Source organism: Tachypleus tridentatus, chromosome 9, assembly GCF_004210375.1.
Source record: "Tachypleus tridentatus isolate NWPU-2018 chromosome 9, ASM421037v1, whole genome shotgun sequence".
In the NCBI taxonomy this organism is placed as follows: Eukaryota; Metazoa; Arthropoda; class Merostomata; order Xiphosura; family Limulidae; genus Tachypleus; species Tachypleus tridentatus.
In genome coordinates this window covers 125,093,855-125,109,606 of record NC_134833.1, presented here as the reverse complement: position 1 = coordinate 125,109,606, position 15,752 = coordinate 125,093,855, and the positions used below count along the sequence as shown (strand labels likewise).

Sequence of the window (15,752 nt, the reverse complement as noted above, 5' to 3'; positions counted from 1 at the left end):
ACTACAACTAGTTTTAAAACAGTAATAGTTCAATCATGAAACTGTCTACCTTTATCATCCAAAAAATAAAACAGATTTTAAATTACACTGAAATGAGATTAATAATAATTACACTTTGTATTCTTACCTTTTAACAGCAACTGGTACCTGGGAACCCTCTGGACTGGAGTTAGCAAGTGATGTTGTAAGGTTAGGTTACCACATTCTTCCATCTTCTGTCATTCAAAATAAATCATTGAATTATATAATTTGTATTATGGACAAATTGTCTATATACTTTTCAAAGAATATACTCAATGTCAGTTCAACTACCTACTCTTCAGAGCATATAGTAATAAAAAAGTAGCTCATAAATATTTTTTTAAAATAATTATTTCATTAAATTTCACATAGAATTACTTAAGAATATCTGTACCAGTCATCCTTAATTTTGAAGTGACATCTTTGAGGAAATACAACTAGTGAGTATCATCTTCTGCAAACTCTTAGGTTGGTCCTTATCATTAAAAAATGGGAATTAACATTATAATACCCCCATAATTTAACTTTTTCACTACTAGCTTGGTCAATTTGACCCAAAGTGACCATTAATTTCCATACTGAGCAGTGCAAGTCTTTCATAGACAAAGAATCAGAATTTTAAAGAAGTACTTTCACTAAAACAAAATATTTCCATGAATACATGGAGCCCAAGTATTCAATGCTGCAAATGAAAAGTGTTTTTCAAGTAAAGATTAAAAAAAAAAATTATTTCTCTAAAAATTGCTAAATTTCAGCTACTTAATCTCTAAATCTTTATAAATAAATTTCAAACTTCTTTTCAATAAATTTTATCTGTTATTTTCTCTACAAACTCTATACAGGGATGGCCAAAATTGACTGACCTTATAACCATTATAAATTTAAAAATAATAAATTGCTTAAAGCTAGTAACCATATACACACATTTCTACTCAAATTTTTATAGTTTAATTGCCTTTTTAACCCTATATAATTAATAATCCTTTCACACAAGTTGTAATCACTCAATGTGTACCACATATTACCTTATCAAGTTATGAACACACAATATACTGACAAGCTGCTTATAAGCATATCTTGTAAAAACTATTTAATTTTAGTTACTTTTATAACAATAAAAAATACACATGAAAAACATGAAATATGGTTTTAGATTAAAACTTTGGTTTTCTATTTCTGTTTGGTATAAATAAGAGTATTAAACATCAAAGATAACTATTGACAACTTTTAACAGAGGATGTGATAGGTGGCATGGTAAGAGAACTATTTTCTAGTTTATTGCTCTACAACCATGCAAGATTGAAGGCTATAAAAATTATCCATTACCCAAGTAGTAATAATGTTATAAATGAGTAATTTACATTAAATTTGGAACTTCTTGAAGGAATGGTAAATAGATTAGAGAAGGGATACTTAGAGAACAAATGTCACAATTCTCATACTAAGATGAGATTAAGGATTTTTAAAAAAATATTTTCTTTCAAAATTAAGACCTTACACTTGTATTAAAATTTGATTTATTAACATTTTTATGCCAATTTTATTTGTGTACCATGATAAAAAATAGTGTAATTAAGTTTTAACTACAACTCTCTAAAACTTCAATGATGTGAACTTCGACCTACCCATAATAGAAGGTTGAAAGGCAAATATGTTTAGTGAGGAAATCTGAGAAAACAACACCCAGGTTGAAAGTTGAGTGAAACATATAGAAACTATCTTTAACCTAATAGCTTGAACACATCACATTTTTAATTTTTTTTAGAGGTGCGAGATATGATTATTATGCAATATTTCTAATAAAATTTCTGTCTTATAATGAGTTTTGAATCTTCAGTTCTCTAATGACAGTACTTACATGGATATCATCCATTATCTGTGCAAAATGAGGATGTTTGTTGTACCACAAATTGATCAAATTCATTGAATTGTCATAATTTTTTACAAATTCTGTATACATCTTCAAGAAAGGAGCAAAATTCTTCATGATGTCTCCTATTTTGCTTTTAGTTTCCCTGAAACAACAGTTTACTGAAGTGAATTATCACATCAATCTCATTTTCTATGAAAGTAATACATACCTAAGATCAGTCTTATTGGTGTTAGTTAAAAATACAAAAATATTTCATGTTTTTAGCTGTTATATATTTCTAATCTAAAAGCATTAGTAAAGATTTCTAAAATAACAAAATTTATTATTTTAATTTCTCCATTGTTGCTTGAAATTAGTGTGTGGAAAAAATAACATTTCAAAATTTAATTGCTGCCCAATAAAATTATCCATCGAGTACCAGAACTCACCATTTTAGTCGAATGATTAGAAAATATTATATAAAATTCTAATAATAATATCTGTAGCTAACTTCTTTTTAAAACAAAAATCTTTTAAATTTTCAAAATGACAGTTTGAAAACATATAAAAAAATCTAAAAATTTTGAAATAACTTTTACCAATTCTCAAGCCTTTCCTCCAACTGGGGAAGTAGGAAGTCATGATGGAGTTTGTACAGTGACTTAAGGTTTGAGAACATCTGAGTAACAACCTCTTGAGGAAACATTGAGTGAACTCGATTTTCTTGGTCAACACGAAATGCAAAGACCTGATCCAGCAAGTGCAAGATTGACACATAAGTTCTCTCAGTTGTCATTAGCTCCATGGCGATCCTGTGAATGTTTTGTTGCATCTTTTCCATATTCTCCCTTTTAATACCACACTAGTAAAACGGGAATAATATAATCAGAGATTTTAGTATAACTATATATAAAATATTGTACAACAATGAAACAAATGTTTAATTATAGCTGTTTTTCAAAACTGACTTGTTTACATATTTAAATATATTTTTAGTTACAGAAAATCTTACATTCAACTAGCAGAATAACAATCTGGTAAAACAAATGTCTATCTATCCCTAGAATATGAATATAAAGAGAAAAGAAAATATGCAAAATATAAGTATATGCATAGATGCAAGGTCTACTTAAGAGCAACTCTTATGGTTGTTTGTTAGTATCTGCATATGTATGTTGTTAAAACCAAATACAAAAAGAAACTTTTTACTTCAAAAGTTTTATAACAATTTATTTAATGCTGCAAAATCAAAATAATTTTTACAAGGTGGTTTTTTTTTACAGTACAGTTTTATGTCATTTTTATGCTATTAAAATACATTACATTTTCATATTGTAAATAAAATGCAATTATGTACAATAAGCATGTTGGAACACATCGTCTCCATGTTTTGAAGAGACCTGGTGTGTAATTTTTATACTTTTGTTTACAAATTAAAAGTTTTGTTCAGTTCCAAGAATTCTATTGACAAGTGCAAAAACACAGATGACTAATTTTAAATTCCAAAGCTGGAGCAAGTGGTGTTCACAATAGTAATGATGCCAAAGTTGGTTCTTAGTTTTGGAAGAATTTTGAGAGTATACCTCAGCAGTCAAACATTTGATTTAGATGGTTAGATAAGAATGAAAATAAGGGAACTACAGCTACATATTCTGTCAAATTTTGACACATTCTACTAGTAGAGTAATATTTCTTTACAAACAGTGAATGTAGAATCATACTTCTGAATAAATAATTACTATAGCATAATTTTTATGTAAAAAAACAGCTAACACATTGTTTTTCTGTACAAAGTAGAAAATAATATAAGCAGCTAACATAAATTCATTTTTCTGCATAAAGAGCATATAGTCATTTTAATTGTAAAAAGTATATATACAGTAGTCTAGTACAAGATCAGATTTCATATAAACAAAGTAATCATTCAATGTTTAAACAGCAAGTCATTATTCTATATGTTAAAATATTTAAAATTAAAAGTGAAGTAGCTGATTTTAAATAGCTTTTTCAACTTTAAGCATGCTAGTGAAAACAAAACAAATCAACAACTTATAGCTATTAAGAATAGCTTCATCATAATCTAAAATGAAATGTAGCTTCAATTGTAATTGTATTTAATATAGCATATATAATAAAAAATTGAGGTTTAAAGAGTAAATAGATACAAAGTTAAGCTAATAACAACAGACTGCTAGCTAAATGGTAATTCACCTCAAGGGGCAGCACACATCCAGACATACTAGGAATGTCCACATCTTGTATGCTATTATCATCATATTCACTGGGTTCTCCTGCTGTGCTGATGACATCATCCAGTGATTCTTCATCATCTTCACTCTCTGATATACTGTCATAACCCTGTTCATATCTCTGAATGACATGTTCTGTGCTGAACCTAAAGGAAAAGGTAATTATTAATTATCAAACACCAAATATCTGAGCAAAATGCACCGTGAAATGAAATACACTTATTAACAATATCATATGCTTGTTTTACTGTCAAATTTTCATTAAAATGATTAAAACTTCTCAAATAAAAGTAACTTTTATAGCATTCCACCAGTAAGTTTCTACTTGTTGATCCAAAAGACCTTCATTTAGTCTTTTCATGCTGTCTTCTTGGATAATATCCTCTATAAGGGTTATACATAATGTATAAAAGAACATTCAAGAGTAACATAAAATTTAATTGTTAGATCTACCATAATATTTATTACTGTATCCAATAAACTTGTAGTAAATATCTAGTAGGTGACAGAAATTGAGCTTGCGACACTAATTTCATGTGTTACCCAGCATTCACTGACAATTCATAAGGTGAGTTTTTCAAGCTATACATAGTATCTGTGCTTCTGAATTATTTGATACTTAAAAATCGAGAATGACTATGTTTGTCTCTTGTTAGTTATTACTTTACCTGCCCTACAGTACTATAAGAAACTATATCATAAAATAGCTTCCAACCCCAGTAGCACAGATAGATCTTGTGTAACCTAAAGCAAAATTCCAAAAAATTAAATAAAAAAAAATCCAACCCCAGTCTACTAATACATTTCATTAAAAATTTCTTATTTTTTGGGTCCATTAGTTTTACATCTTCCTTTTTACTTAGAAGTAAGTAAATAATTTGTAAACATCTTAGGGTTATAAGCTTGGAGCACGTAAAATGTACGTCCTCTTCGTTTACGTTACTGTGATTGTAGTCTAATTTATGTTTTCCTACTATACTCCGTCTAGTCTGAAACAATAAATTTGTGTTGACTATATGACACCTTTCTAATCAATATAATTTATAGATCTAACTAGGCTAATACTATTACTCTATCAGTAGTAAATATTAACAGTAATACTACTAGTAGAAATAACTAGTATTATTTCTGACACTATTGTATAGTCTAGTAACTTGGATTTTAACTATAACATTATTAAATACAGTACTGTATTAAAACTAAGCCGATGGCACCACATATTTCATTACTTTTACGAAGACTGACTTGTACATGCTGTAAAGTTGAACAAATGTCAAGCGTCGTCTATCTGAATCAGTATTTACGTCGCTTATGACGACCTAGGAGGATAAGGTATAATGTAGACCTCTTTCTCCGCTTCTTTTCTGTGGATATTTGGGTATGTTGAATTTTAGATACCCATGAGGGTCAGCTGCACAAGACCTCTTCCTCCAATCTCTTTATTCTTAACAAATGACATACTAACTTCAAATATGGCGCTCGCGAACACTGGGTATGACGTCATGCGCGTCCAAACAATATAAACTACGTTTGATTCAGCTTCTTGAGGTCACTGATATTACAAATGTTTAACTTACTTTCGAATTAGCAGCATAAGTCATTTACTCGAAAGCAAGTTATTCCACAAAATCGTAAATTCCAAGCCTTGGTGCTGCACTGCCTTGAAAAATGCATATCCAAGTACACCATCTTATGACGGGCTTTTAATTTTCGGGCTCACTCAGTAGAAAGCTCAGAAAAACGACGACAAGAGTTTAAAACTGTTCGTGAATGTAAGCCCATAGCTTGTTAAAAAAATCGAATGAACTATTCTTACCTTCATCCTTTTTGGGTATATAAGCTAAGTTAGCAAGCTGGTTCATTTACATTCCATTATCTCTGGAGCAGACAACACACCAGAGGTCGTTCTGTCAAATGTTGATCAGTTTTTAAAATTCTCTTTTATTGTTTAAGCCTTTTTCTTTTTTAGTTTATATTATCAAAGGACTCTTATTCAACTTGTTCACTATGCTAATGTGTAATTTCTTTGATAAAAACGTAAGTACAATATACTTTCGTGCTTTGATATGAAATGTGCGTTTGTTTTGTTATTTTTATTACAACATGATGGCCTGGCATGGCTCGGTGGTTAGGACGCTTGACTCGTAATCTAATGGTCGCGGATTCGAATCCCCGTCACACCAAACGTGCTCGCCCTAGTCGTTGGTAAAAGAGTAGCTCAAGAGTTAGCGGTGGGTGGTGATGACTCGCTGCCTTCCCTCTAGTCTTAACACGACTAAATTAGAGACGGCTAGCGCATATAGTTCTCGTATAGCTTTGCGCGAACATTAAAACAACACACAAACATTTACAAGAATCATAAAAATTTCATGGTAAAATAATCAGCTACTTCCTCAATATTACAAACCAAAATTTGTAGTGTCAAAATCCAAGAGGCTAAACTAAAGTATTTGAATATCGTACCCTCTAAAAGTCAAATAATTATTCAGCTTCGTAATTTAAATTAACTTGTATGACGTCAAGTGTTAAATAACTTCATCGGTTTTCGGGTATAGGATTTCTCGTGAATCAAAGCAATTAACGTAAAATAAATAAACTGGTTTCAACTGGTAAACGTATTGCGCAAGCTTTAAGTGCTAAGATCATTCAAAGGTCTTACATCCTTTAACTTAACAAACTGCATATGTTTATTGGAATGCAAATAAGGTCAGATTACTAAAATACCTAACAACTTAACGTTTTGTCAGTATTTATTATTACATTGCGTACTTAATGTGTTGTACTTTAATAACTAAATGACATTATTCTAAGTAAACCCCTTTTTTAACAACACAATTGGTACCGATATATTTGTAAAAAAATAATAATAATACTTCAATAGTTTGTTTCTGAATTTCACGCAAAGCGACATCGAGGGCTCTCTGCGCTGACCGTCCCTAATTTAGCAGTGTGAGACTAGAGGGAAGGCAGCACCACTCATTGCCAACTCTTGAACCACTCTTTTACCAACGAATAGTGGGATTTCCCGTAACATTATAACGCCCCCATGGCTGAAAGGGTGAGCATAGTTTGGTGTGAGGGGAATTCGAGCTTGCAATCCTCGAATATCGAGTCGAATGCCTTAACCACCTGGCCATGCCAGGCCGTATAATACTTTAAAGGAAACTTGGTAAGTGAAATGAAAACTTTAGAAAAGATGTACCACTAAATTTTGTGTGTTGTTAAGTATAAAACTATGCAATGGGTTAATTGTGTTGTACCCACCCTCGGTATCGAAACCAAATGCTTAGCGTTGTAAACACCCAGATTTTCCGCGGAGTTACTGGTAGTGATAGGGGGCATATACTATTAAAGTAACACTAACTCGGCAAATAGTATATGTATGTTGCGTAATGAACTACATAAAATTATCATTATTTTAATAGTAAGTTATTCCATTATTATTTAACGTGAGCTCCGTATTTCTTTAGCATACGTTATGTTTAATCTTTATATATTTCTGTTGTTTAATTTAAATCAATCCCTCTTTCTAAAAACAAACTTACTACAGCAAAAACGATAAAAAATTTTGTATATCTATCTGAGCCATTGTGGTCAGTACACGCCACTAAATTTGATGTGCAAACTTTCAGCTGTATGTTATGGATAGTCGATTCCGTAATTCTGTTCAAACTGGAAAAAGCCCCTGCGGTGATAGGTGTTATTGATTGGTTGCTATCCCTTTGTTCAGCAGTTCTAATTTAAAGAAGGCTATAACTGAATTTTAGAAAGTTTCTGACCTTGTCATTTAGCTCATTTGTAGCAGAAGTTGCCCTTCAAGCACACATTAAGATATGACTTCGCCTAAAGCTACAAACGTGTTGAGACCATCAATTAGTCGAATGTGTTTGCGCGCATTATTCAACAGGGTTCTGGGTGATAAAGAGCTATCTTTGTCACACAAGTCCCTTTTGTGCTTAGAGCAAACATCTGTGGGAAAATGACGTTTAAAAAGTAGGAAAATTATCGGTAAGGTTGCGTAAACGTGTTGCTCACAGAAACAGCGCATTACGCAACAGAGGATGTCGGTGTAACAAATAAGAAATAACCTAATAACTGACATTTTCCCCGTTAATCACGCTACAGACGTTTCCTGTCGTTTTGTAACTTGATAAAAGTATTTCATTCTTGAAATACTGTTTGTGGTCGTTACAGATGGTATATATAAAAAGAAAACATTTAAGCTAGAGGAATTATTAACTTTATCACGGAAATATTAAAGTATATAATAAAGTGTAACGTTTTAGATCGTGCTGGTATTCGATATTTGCAGTAGGAAAACACATGATTTGGATAACTTGTAACGCGAATTTTTGAATAACATACAGTAAATTAATAAACACAAGTTGGGAACAGCTACGAAAAACCCTTTGTTCCAAACTCTGGCTATTCAAACATTTATTGCGATATATGATCGTATACCCATGCAAGATGCTTTTGGGCTGGATAGATGTTTAAAAAAAAAACTGGTATTGTGACTGTTTGAATGAACTAACAGCTGATTTTGCATGTTTGTTTCGAAATTTCACTTAAAGCCACAGAAGGGTTATGTGCGCTACTCGTCTCTCAACTAAAAGGCAGCTAGTCAGTAATATCCACTATAAACTCTTGGGCTACTCTTGTCAGATCGATTAGTGGAACATGACCATCACTTTACAACGTACTAAGCCACAGTCTCAAAGAGCGAAATTTTTTTATTTTTTTTGGAAAAGGGTAACGAACCATGAACCTGGATACGTTAGCTTTTGATCATCACTTACTCACTAACATTGCGGAAAATGAAAACATCAAATTATCTGAAGTACGAAATTCAAAAACGGAGTTATATATATAGTCTCTCTATTAAATAGTTTTTGAAAGATGATTACAACCATATGTAAAACGGACAGCTGCTGTTGGATCTAATACACAAAGAATAATTGCCATTGCAAACACACAACAAATAAAGTATTGGCGGCAGCATACCAAAAGGCAGAAGAGGCAAGGAAATGGAGCAGTTTTCAAAATTAACTTTGTTTAAAACAAATATGCTTTTTAATAAATTACTCTGATTATCGTATCCGAGTTATTTTCCTTTGTTGAAACATAAAGAACTAATATAAAGCATAGAAGCAAAGACAGGGAATAAATGATGCTTTCTAATGTTTATATAATAGTCTGGTTTACTGTGGCCCATATTTAAACCACTGGCCTTATTTTTGATAAAACTAGGATCAAAATGTATGGCTGTTACTTTCACCCAGCTCAGGATATGGGATAGATCCAGTCCGTACTAGATAATTAACACATTATTTTACATAAAAGTCAGTCACTTAATGCACAGTACGATTTTAAACACGTTGTCAGAGGAGGGTTTAAAATTGCGAAATACCTACTTATCGTGATCACCAATGCAGGAGTGGTGCTAAACAGTTTTATGGGCTATACCCACTGTGAGAAACTGAAATAATATTATTCACATTCTAGACCCCTTAATCAGGTGATGATAAACATTTGCTAAAATGCAACAGGTTTCTTACATCAATTACTGACAAGACGTCGTGAATTTTGGTGTTTGTGTTCATCACTACTCAACAGTCTCATGCTAGATTGGCTACATAATTAGCTTAACAAATAGCTATGCGTATCATCTATCATATCATTTTAACATTTCTGCACAACGAATCACGATTGAATTGGTAAATGTCATTAAAAAGACAACTAAAAATAACATTTGTGTAATAATGTGGAGCACTTGCTTTCGTTTTCTTAGCACAAAGCTACACAATAGGCTACGTACATTTATTTAACGCGGGGGAATCGAACCCTGTATTTTAGAGTTGCAAGTTTACAAACGTTGTTGATCCACCGAGAGCCTATACTAGGAAAGCTGTTAAATTTATAATAATTAAAATTAATTATAAACAGGTTTAAGTACGAGTAACACGTGGAATCTGCTTAGTAATGAAGTTATAGAGCATAGTATTTGTTTACAGTTAAGCGCAAAGCTAACAGGACAGGATTAAGGATATACGAAGCCTGGAACTGAAGGTTTACAGTTGGTCAACTTACACTTGTTCATAACACGGGAAAAGTTAGTAGCCATTCAAGCTTTAAATCTAGCAATATATCATCAGCTTAATATTACTTAAGAAAATGGTGATAATTATTAATGACGAGTAGTCTGATAAATGTTTTTATAGAAGACAAATTATAAATCAATTTGAAGATTTCATCACAGTCAGGCGCGAATATAGAATATTTTTAAAGGGGGTTAAGCCTAAAATTTAGGACTTTAACATGTATAATTCTAAGCAATGTTCATAAATGTGTTCATATCAAGACCCAAGGTAATGTGTCGTGCAGCCAAAACAACCTGCTAGATGCACTGTGTTATTAATAGAAGCGATAGTTTCGCAATTTTCTGATTTCTATGGCTCAACTTCAGTAATCCAAACTATCACATATTTTCAATTAATATGATTTGCCCTACCCTTACTTCATATATTACATTTCAATGCAATCCATTCAGAAATACACAAGATGTTAGATCTCCAAATTTTATTGAAGTTTTTTCTTTGTACCGAAAGCTCTTTACAACTTATAATTAGGTGTCAGATTTGGTTTAGATATATCCCACATGTAAAGTTATTCAACAAAAAACATGTATTTATGAAAAAACGTTTTGTGTACGCTTGCGCAAAAAGTCTGGCATGGCCAGATGGTTAAGGCACTCGTAATCAGAGGGTCGCGGGTTCGAATCCCCGTCACACCAAACATGCTTGTTTTTTTAGCCGTGGGGGTGTTATAATGTCATGGTCAAACCCACTATTCGTTGGTTAAAGGTGGCGTGTATTTATTAAAAACAAAGTTTAACATTAAAGTGATAATATTTCAGACATATTATGCTTCTGTTATAGCGAACGCTAGCAGTTTGGCAGCCTAGGACAACACTTCACCAGAGGTCACTTTGACGTGTAACAAATGTCCGAGTCATAAATTGTTTTATTCTGTGTTTTAGTTTTAGCGCACATATTGTGCGAGCTCTAAAAATTCAAAATATCATGTTTTCTAACAACGCACGTGACATCATTTACCCAGCTAGTCATGTTATGAACAGACCAGAAAAGTAGCAACTTCAATCATTTCAGTAATGTTATCTTTCTTGCTTGATTAATATGTATATCTTTCATGTTGGCTAAATAATGGAGAACATGTGCATACTGTGTGCAGTGTTACTGATAAATCTTCCACTGTGGCAGGACCAGAAAGAATAAAAAAGTATAACAATACAAAATGATCTGTACAGAATTTTAGAGATAAAATATTAGAAAGACAAGAATTTATTAATTAAATGTCATAAATAGTGTGTCTCTAAACACATCTCGTTTCACCACATCTCTGGATAGAAGAACAAATTTGTTATCAACCACATACAGTAAATACTTAAGATTTATAAACAGATAAAACATTTATTAAAATATTGCATTCAATAGAGAAAATGATAATTACAACTGCAATTAACACTACAGGTTTGTACATGACCCTATTGTGGGGCTTATACCTCTTTAGAATTAACTGCTAAATGTTTCAATGTGTACACGTCAACAAAATCTTGGTGGTTCTACAGATTCTAGGCTGTTGACGGTTACCATTCGTGCAATCAAATTTTTAAACTACCTTTACATAACATTTTCAGTCATTTGCTTTACTTTTGAATCGTTTTAATCTGTGTGTATTTAATTTTATGAATATCATCACAAGTATTAGGTATTATATTTGAGTAAATAGTAAACTCTAATCATAATAATGTGAGGTATATAATTTTTGAATGTGTTTCATGTCTGTTACGGAGACCCAGAATGGCCAGGTGGTTAAGGCACTAGACTCGTAATCCCAGGGTCGCTGGTTCGAATCCCCGTCGCACCAAACATGCTCGCCCTTTCAGCCGTGAGCGCGTTCAACAGTCAAACCCACTATTCGTTGGTTAAAAGTGGCCCAAGAGTTGATGGTGGGTGGTGACGACTAGCTAGCTGCCTTCCCTCTAGTCTTACACTGCTAAATTAGGGACGGCTAGCGCAGATAGCTCTCGTGTAGCTTTCCGCGAAATTCAAAACAAACCAAACAAGTGTTTTGTTATAAAATTTACTATAATTTTATCTAAGAGTGAAGGTGGAAGTTTTTAGTTTTTGTCATTCGGATTAATTATGGCTAGTTTAAAGCAGTAAATCATTAAGGTGAAAAGATGTGCAGATACATAGAGGTGGAGGGTTATTATCTATTGTGTTGAGTATCATGTGATATTAGTTAACGCAATTAGTGTAAATAATGGTGTTTGAAAACGTTGTACCGAGTGCATGCGGGTGATGACAGGAAACCATTAACCTTATTTTCATTGAGTTACTATACCAGTGATAACAGTATTCCAGAGAGGAAAGACTACTACACATTTAAATAATTCGATCTGTTCCGAACAATAGGTTTGCGATCTTAAACTAATGTTAGTTACTGTCGAGTATCGCTTTCTTACTTGTTGTGGTTTGTTGGGAAAAATCTTTTTTTTTAATTAGCGCAAAGCTACATGTGGACCATCTGCGTTAGCCGTCCGTAATTTAGCAGTATAAGACTAGAGGGAAGGCAGCTAGTCATCACCACCCACCGCCAACTCTTGGGCTACTCTTTTACCAACAAATAGCGGGATTGACCGTCACATTATAACTCCCCCACAGCAGAAATCATAATACCTAATGAAAAACTAAGTAGTTGTGAAAGAGGTGCAGCCAAAAAAACATCGAGCTTGCGACTTTAATAAATGAAATCAAAATTGGCGGTCAAACCGGTGGCTATGTTTACAGCATTGATAAGAATTTTGCAGCCAGTATTTGTTTATTAGCTAACTGGACCGCGTATTTTGTTTAATACACCAGCATGCTCCAAACTGAACAAAGATTACGGCTTGGCTAAAACTTACAAAATATTTGCTGTAAAATTCGTATCAATTAGAAGTTCAGTTACCGGTTTTGGGGCCAGTTTTGTTTTCGGTTATTAAAGTCAGACGCTGAATCGTTTTTTGTTGTTGTTAGCTGCATCTTTTTCACACGTGGTGTTTTTGAGTAGATTTATCATATACAAATTACACAAAAACAAGTGCATACAATAAATTTAGGAAATCCATATTTTTTAATAAAAATAGTTTACATATACCATACTTAAGTTATACTGAATGTATTACTTCGTTTAAAAAAATACCACATAAGTAGGCCAACAATGAAAATATGATAATAATTCTGTACCATTTTGGTCAGAATAAATACCCGAAGTAAAATAACTCAACGCTGACTTTGAAACAATAAAATATTTTACAATATTTTGGTTGAATAAGAGGATGACCTTAATAAGAACATCCGAATGAAGAATCTTCAAATTAATTTTGTTTCAATACTTTCGAGTAAATTATTTTAAAAACAAAGTATTTTACGCGTGTTTTATTAACTCAATGTATACAAGCTAAGTAATTTTTATTGACATTGTATCTCAGAATGGCTGGTATGGGTATTCATACATTTATTGACAAGCAGACAACAACGTTTCGACATTCTTAAGCCATTTTCAGGTTAACAAAGAGTTTGCAAGTGACCGTTGCTGGACACGTCTTAAAGACAAGAGTATAAACAGTTACGGATTATAGGGGCCGTTAGTGATATTGTAACTACCATAAAAAATCTAAGTCTAAATTATCCATTTTCTTTCTAGGACGGTTGCAGATCATGACAGAAAATTATAATTACTTACAATAATGTGGTCTAAAAAATTTTGTATTCAACTTAGAGTTAGAACTATTTTCACACAAAGAAAAGAGAATGTCCTTAAACCTACGTAGCTTATCTATCTTTCTAACTTACTCGTACATAGCCCCTTCTCCTCAGTGGTACAGCAGCTTATTTACAAACTTACACAACCATAAATCGAGTTTCGATACCCATGGTGGGCAAAGCACAGGTAACCCATTGTGTAGCTTTACGCACAAACGAACAAATAACTAACACAGAAATGTCTTAAATTGTTACCATACCTGGCTAAGCAGAACCCTAACAGTGATATCGAAGAAAATCATGCTCAGATGTCGAAATTATTACTCCACTGTCACAGACCTTTATACCCAACAACTCTCAATTCCGTGACATCTCGGTCTTTTATTTGTTACAAATAATACTACAGCAAACGTCATGGATAATTCATAGCATATTTTGAAAGCAGGATGGTCAGTGGAAGTCTGTTTGTTATCAAGCACAAAGCTACACAAAAGGACCACCTGTGCTTTGCGCATCACGAGTATCAAAACCCAATTTCCAGTAGTATAACTTCGCAGACATACCACTGTGCCATTGAGCTCAGTGGAAGGCATAGCATTCGACCAGTACTTTATACTGCTTATATCTTCATAAAGCAAAGCTGTATCGGTAGCAAATCCTCGGCAGAAATACAGTTTAGCTTGAGAATATAAGTGCGAAATTCCACGGAAAATTAGTGTCTCAGAAGGCAACAGAAAATGTTGAAATAGTTTGAACTGATAAAGTGTCATGCAACATAAAGTGTTAGGAATGTTTATACTTTTAAAAATGTATCGAAACTTTTACGAGGGCTGTTCAAAAAATACGCGGACTGACGTCATAAAACAAAATGTACTTTATTTAAAAGTTACAGGTCTGGGACCCCTTCAAAGTACTCTCCTCCCCAACGCACACACTTATCCCAACGGTGTTTCCACTTGTTGAAACAGTCCTGGTACGCTTATTTTGTAATGTCCTCGAGCTCCTTCGTCGCATTTGCCTTAATCTCGGGAATCGTCTCAAATCTTCTTCCTTTCAAGGGTCTTTTGAGTTTGGGGAACAAGACAAAATCGCAAGGAGCAAGGTCAGGTGAGTAGGGGGGATGGGGAAGAACAGTGATCGAGTGTTTGGCCAAAAACTCACGAGTTCTGAGGCACAAATTTCGCAGCAACGCGGTGTATCTTCAATTTTTCGGTCAAAATCCCGTAACAAGATCCAACTGATATCCCACACTCTTCAGCAAGCTCCCTGACAGTCAGACGTCGATTTGCTCGCACCAGGGTGTTGATTTTGTCGACGTGTGGGTCGACAGTTGACATGGAAGGACGTCCAGGACGCTCATCATCTTCAATGGACTGTCGACTATCCTTAAAACGTTCATGCCACTTGAAACATGCCGTACGCTTCATAGCAACATCACCGTAAGCCGTGTTAAGCATAGCAAAAGTTTCAGTCGCAGATTGTCCAAGTTTAACACAAAATTACACAGCAAGTCGTTGCTCCTTCAGGTCATTCATTCTGAAATCCGCCAAACGAAAAAATCGCACTTCACTTAAAACCGCGTAGCTAATACACAAATGAAGATATCTGCAATCGGAAAATGGTGTCGTAATCAGTTGATCTGTGCGAACCTAGCGACACCAATTGGATTCCCCTGGAACCAACTGGAGCCGCGCAATTCAAACAGTCCGCGTATTTTTTGAACAGACCTCGTATGTCATATAAATTATATTTAAAGCTAACTTTATTGATATATATATATTAATAATAAATTAGTTTAA

The 15,752-nt window shown here is 33.3% G+C and overlaps 1 protein-coding gene across 16 annotated transcripts in view; it reads right to left on the bottom strand.

Moving 5' to 3' along the window:
- The window catches only part of LOC143226282 (FYVE, RhoGEF and PH domain-containing protein 1-like), a 92,242-nt gene that overhangs the window by 24,940 nt on the left and 51,550 nt on the right, over positions 1–15,752 (bottom strand). For 13 of the 16 annotated variants that reach the window (XM_076457041.1, XM_076457043.1, XM_076457056.1 and 10 more), the window contains 4 exons: positions 4,086–4,269; positions 2,474–2,736; positions 1,881–2,037; positions 128–215 (listed from right to left, as the gene is read on the bottom strand). In XM_076457041.1, coding sequence (XP_076313156.1) covers positions 128–215; positions 1,881–2,037; positions 2,474–2,736; positions 4,086–4,269 — 692 coding nt within the window. Of the gene's footprint in view, positions 1–127; positions 216–1,880; positions 2,038–2,473; positions 2,737–4,085; positions 4,270–5,368; positions 5,616–5,700; positions 5,843–7,902; positions 7,926–15,752 lie in introns of those variants that run through there. The other 3 variants (XM_076457054.1, XM_076457052.1, XM_076457053.1) reach the window with 3 other exon arrangements.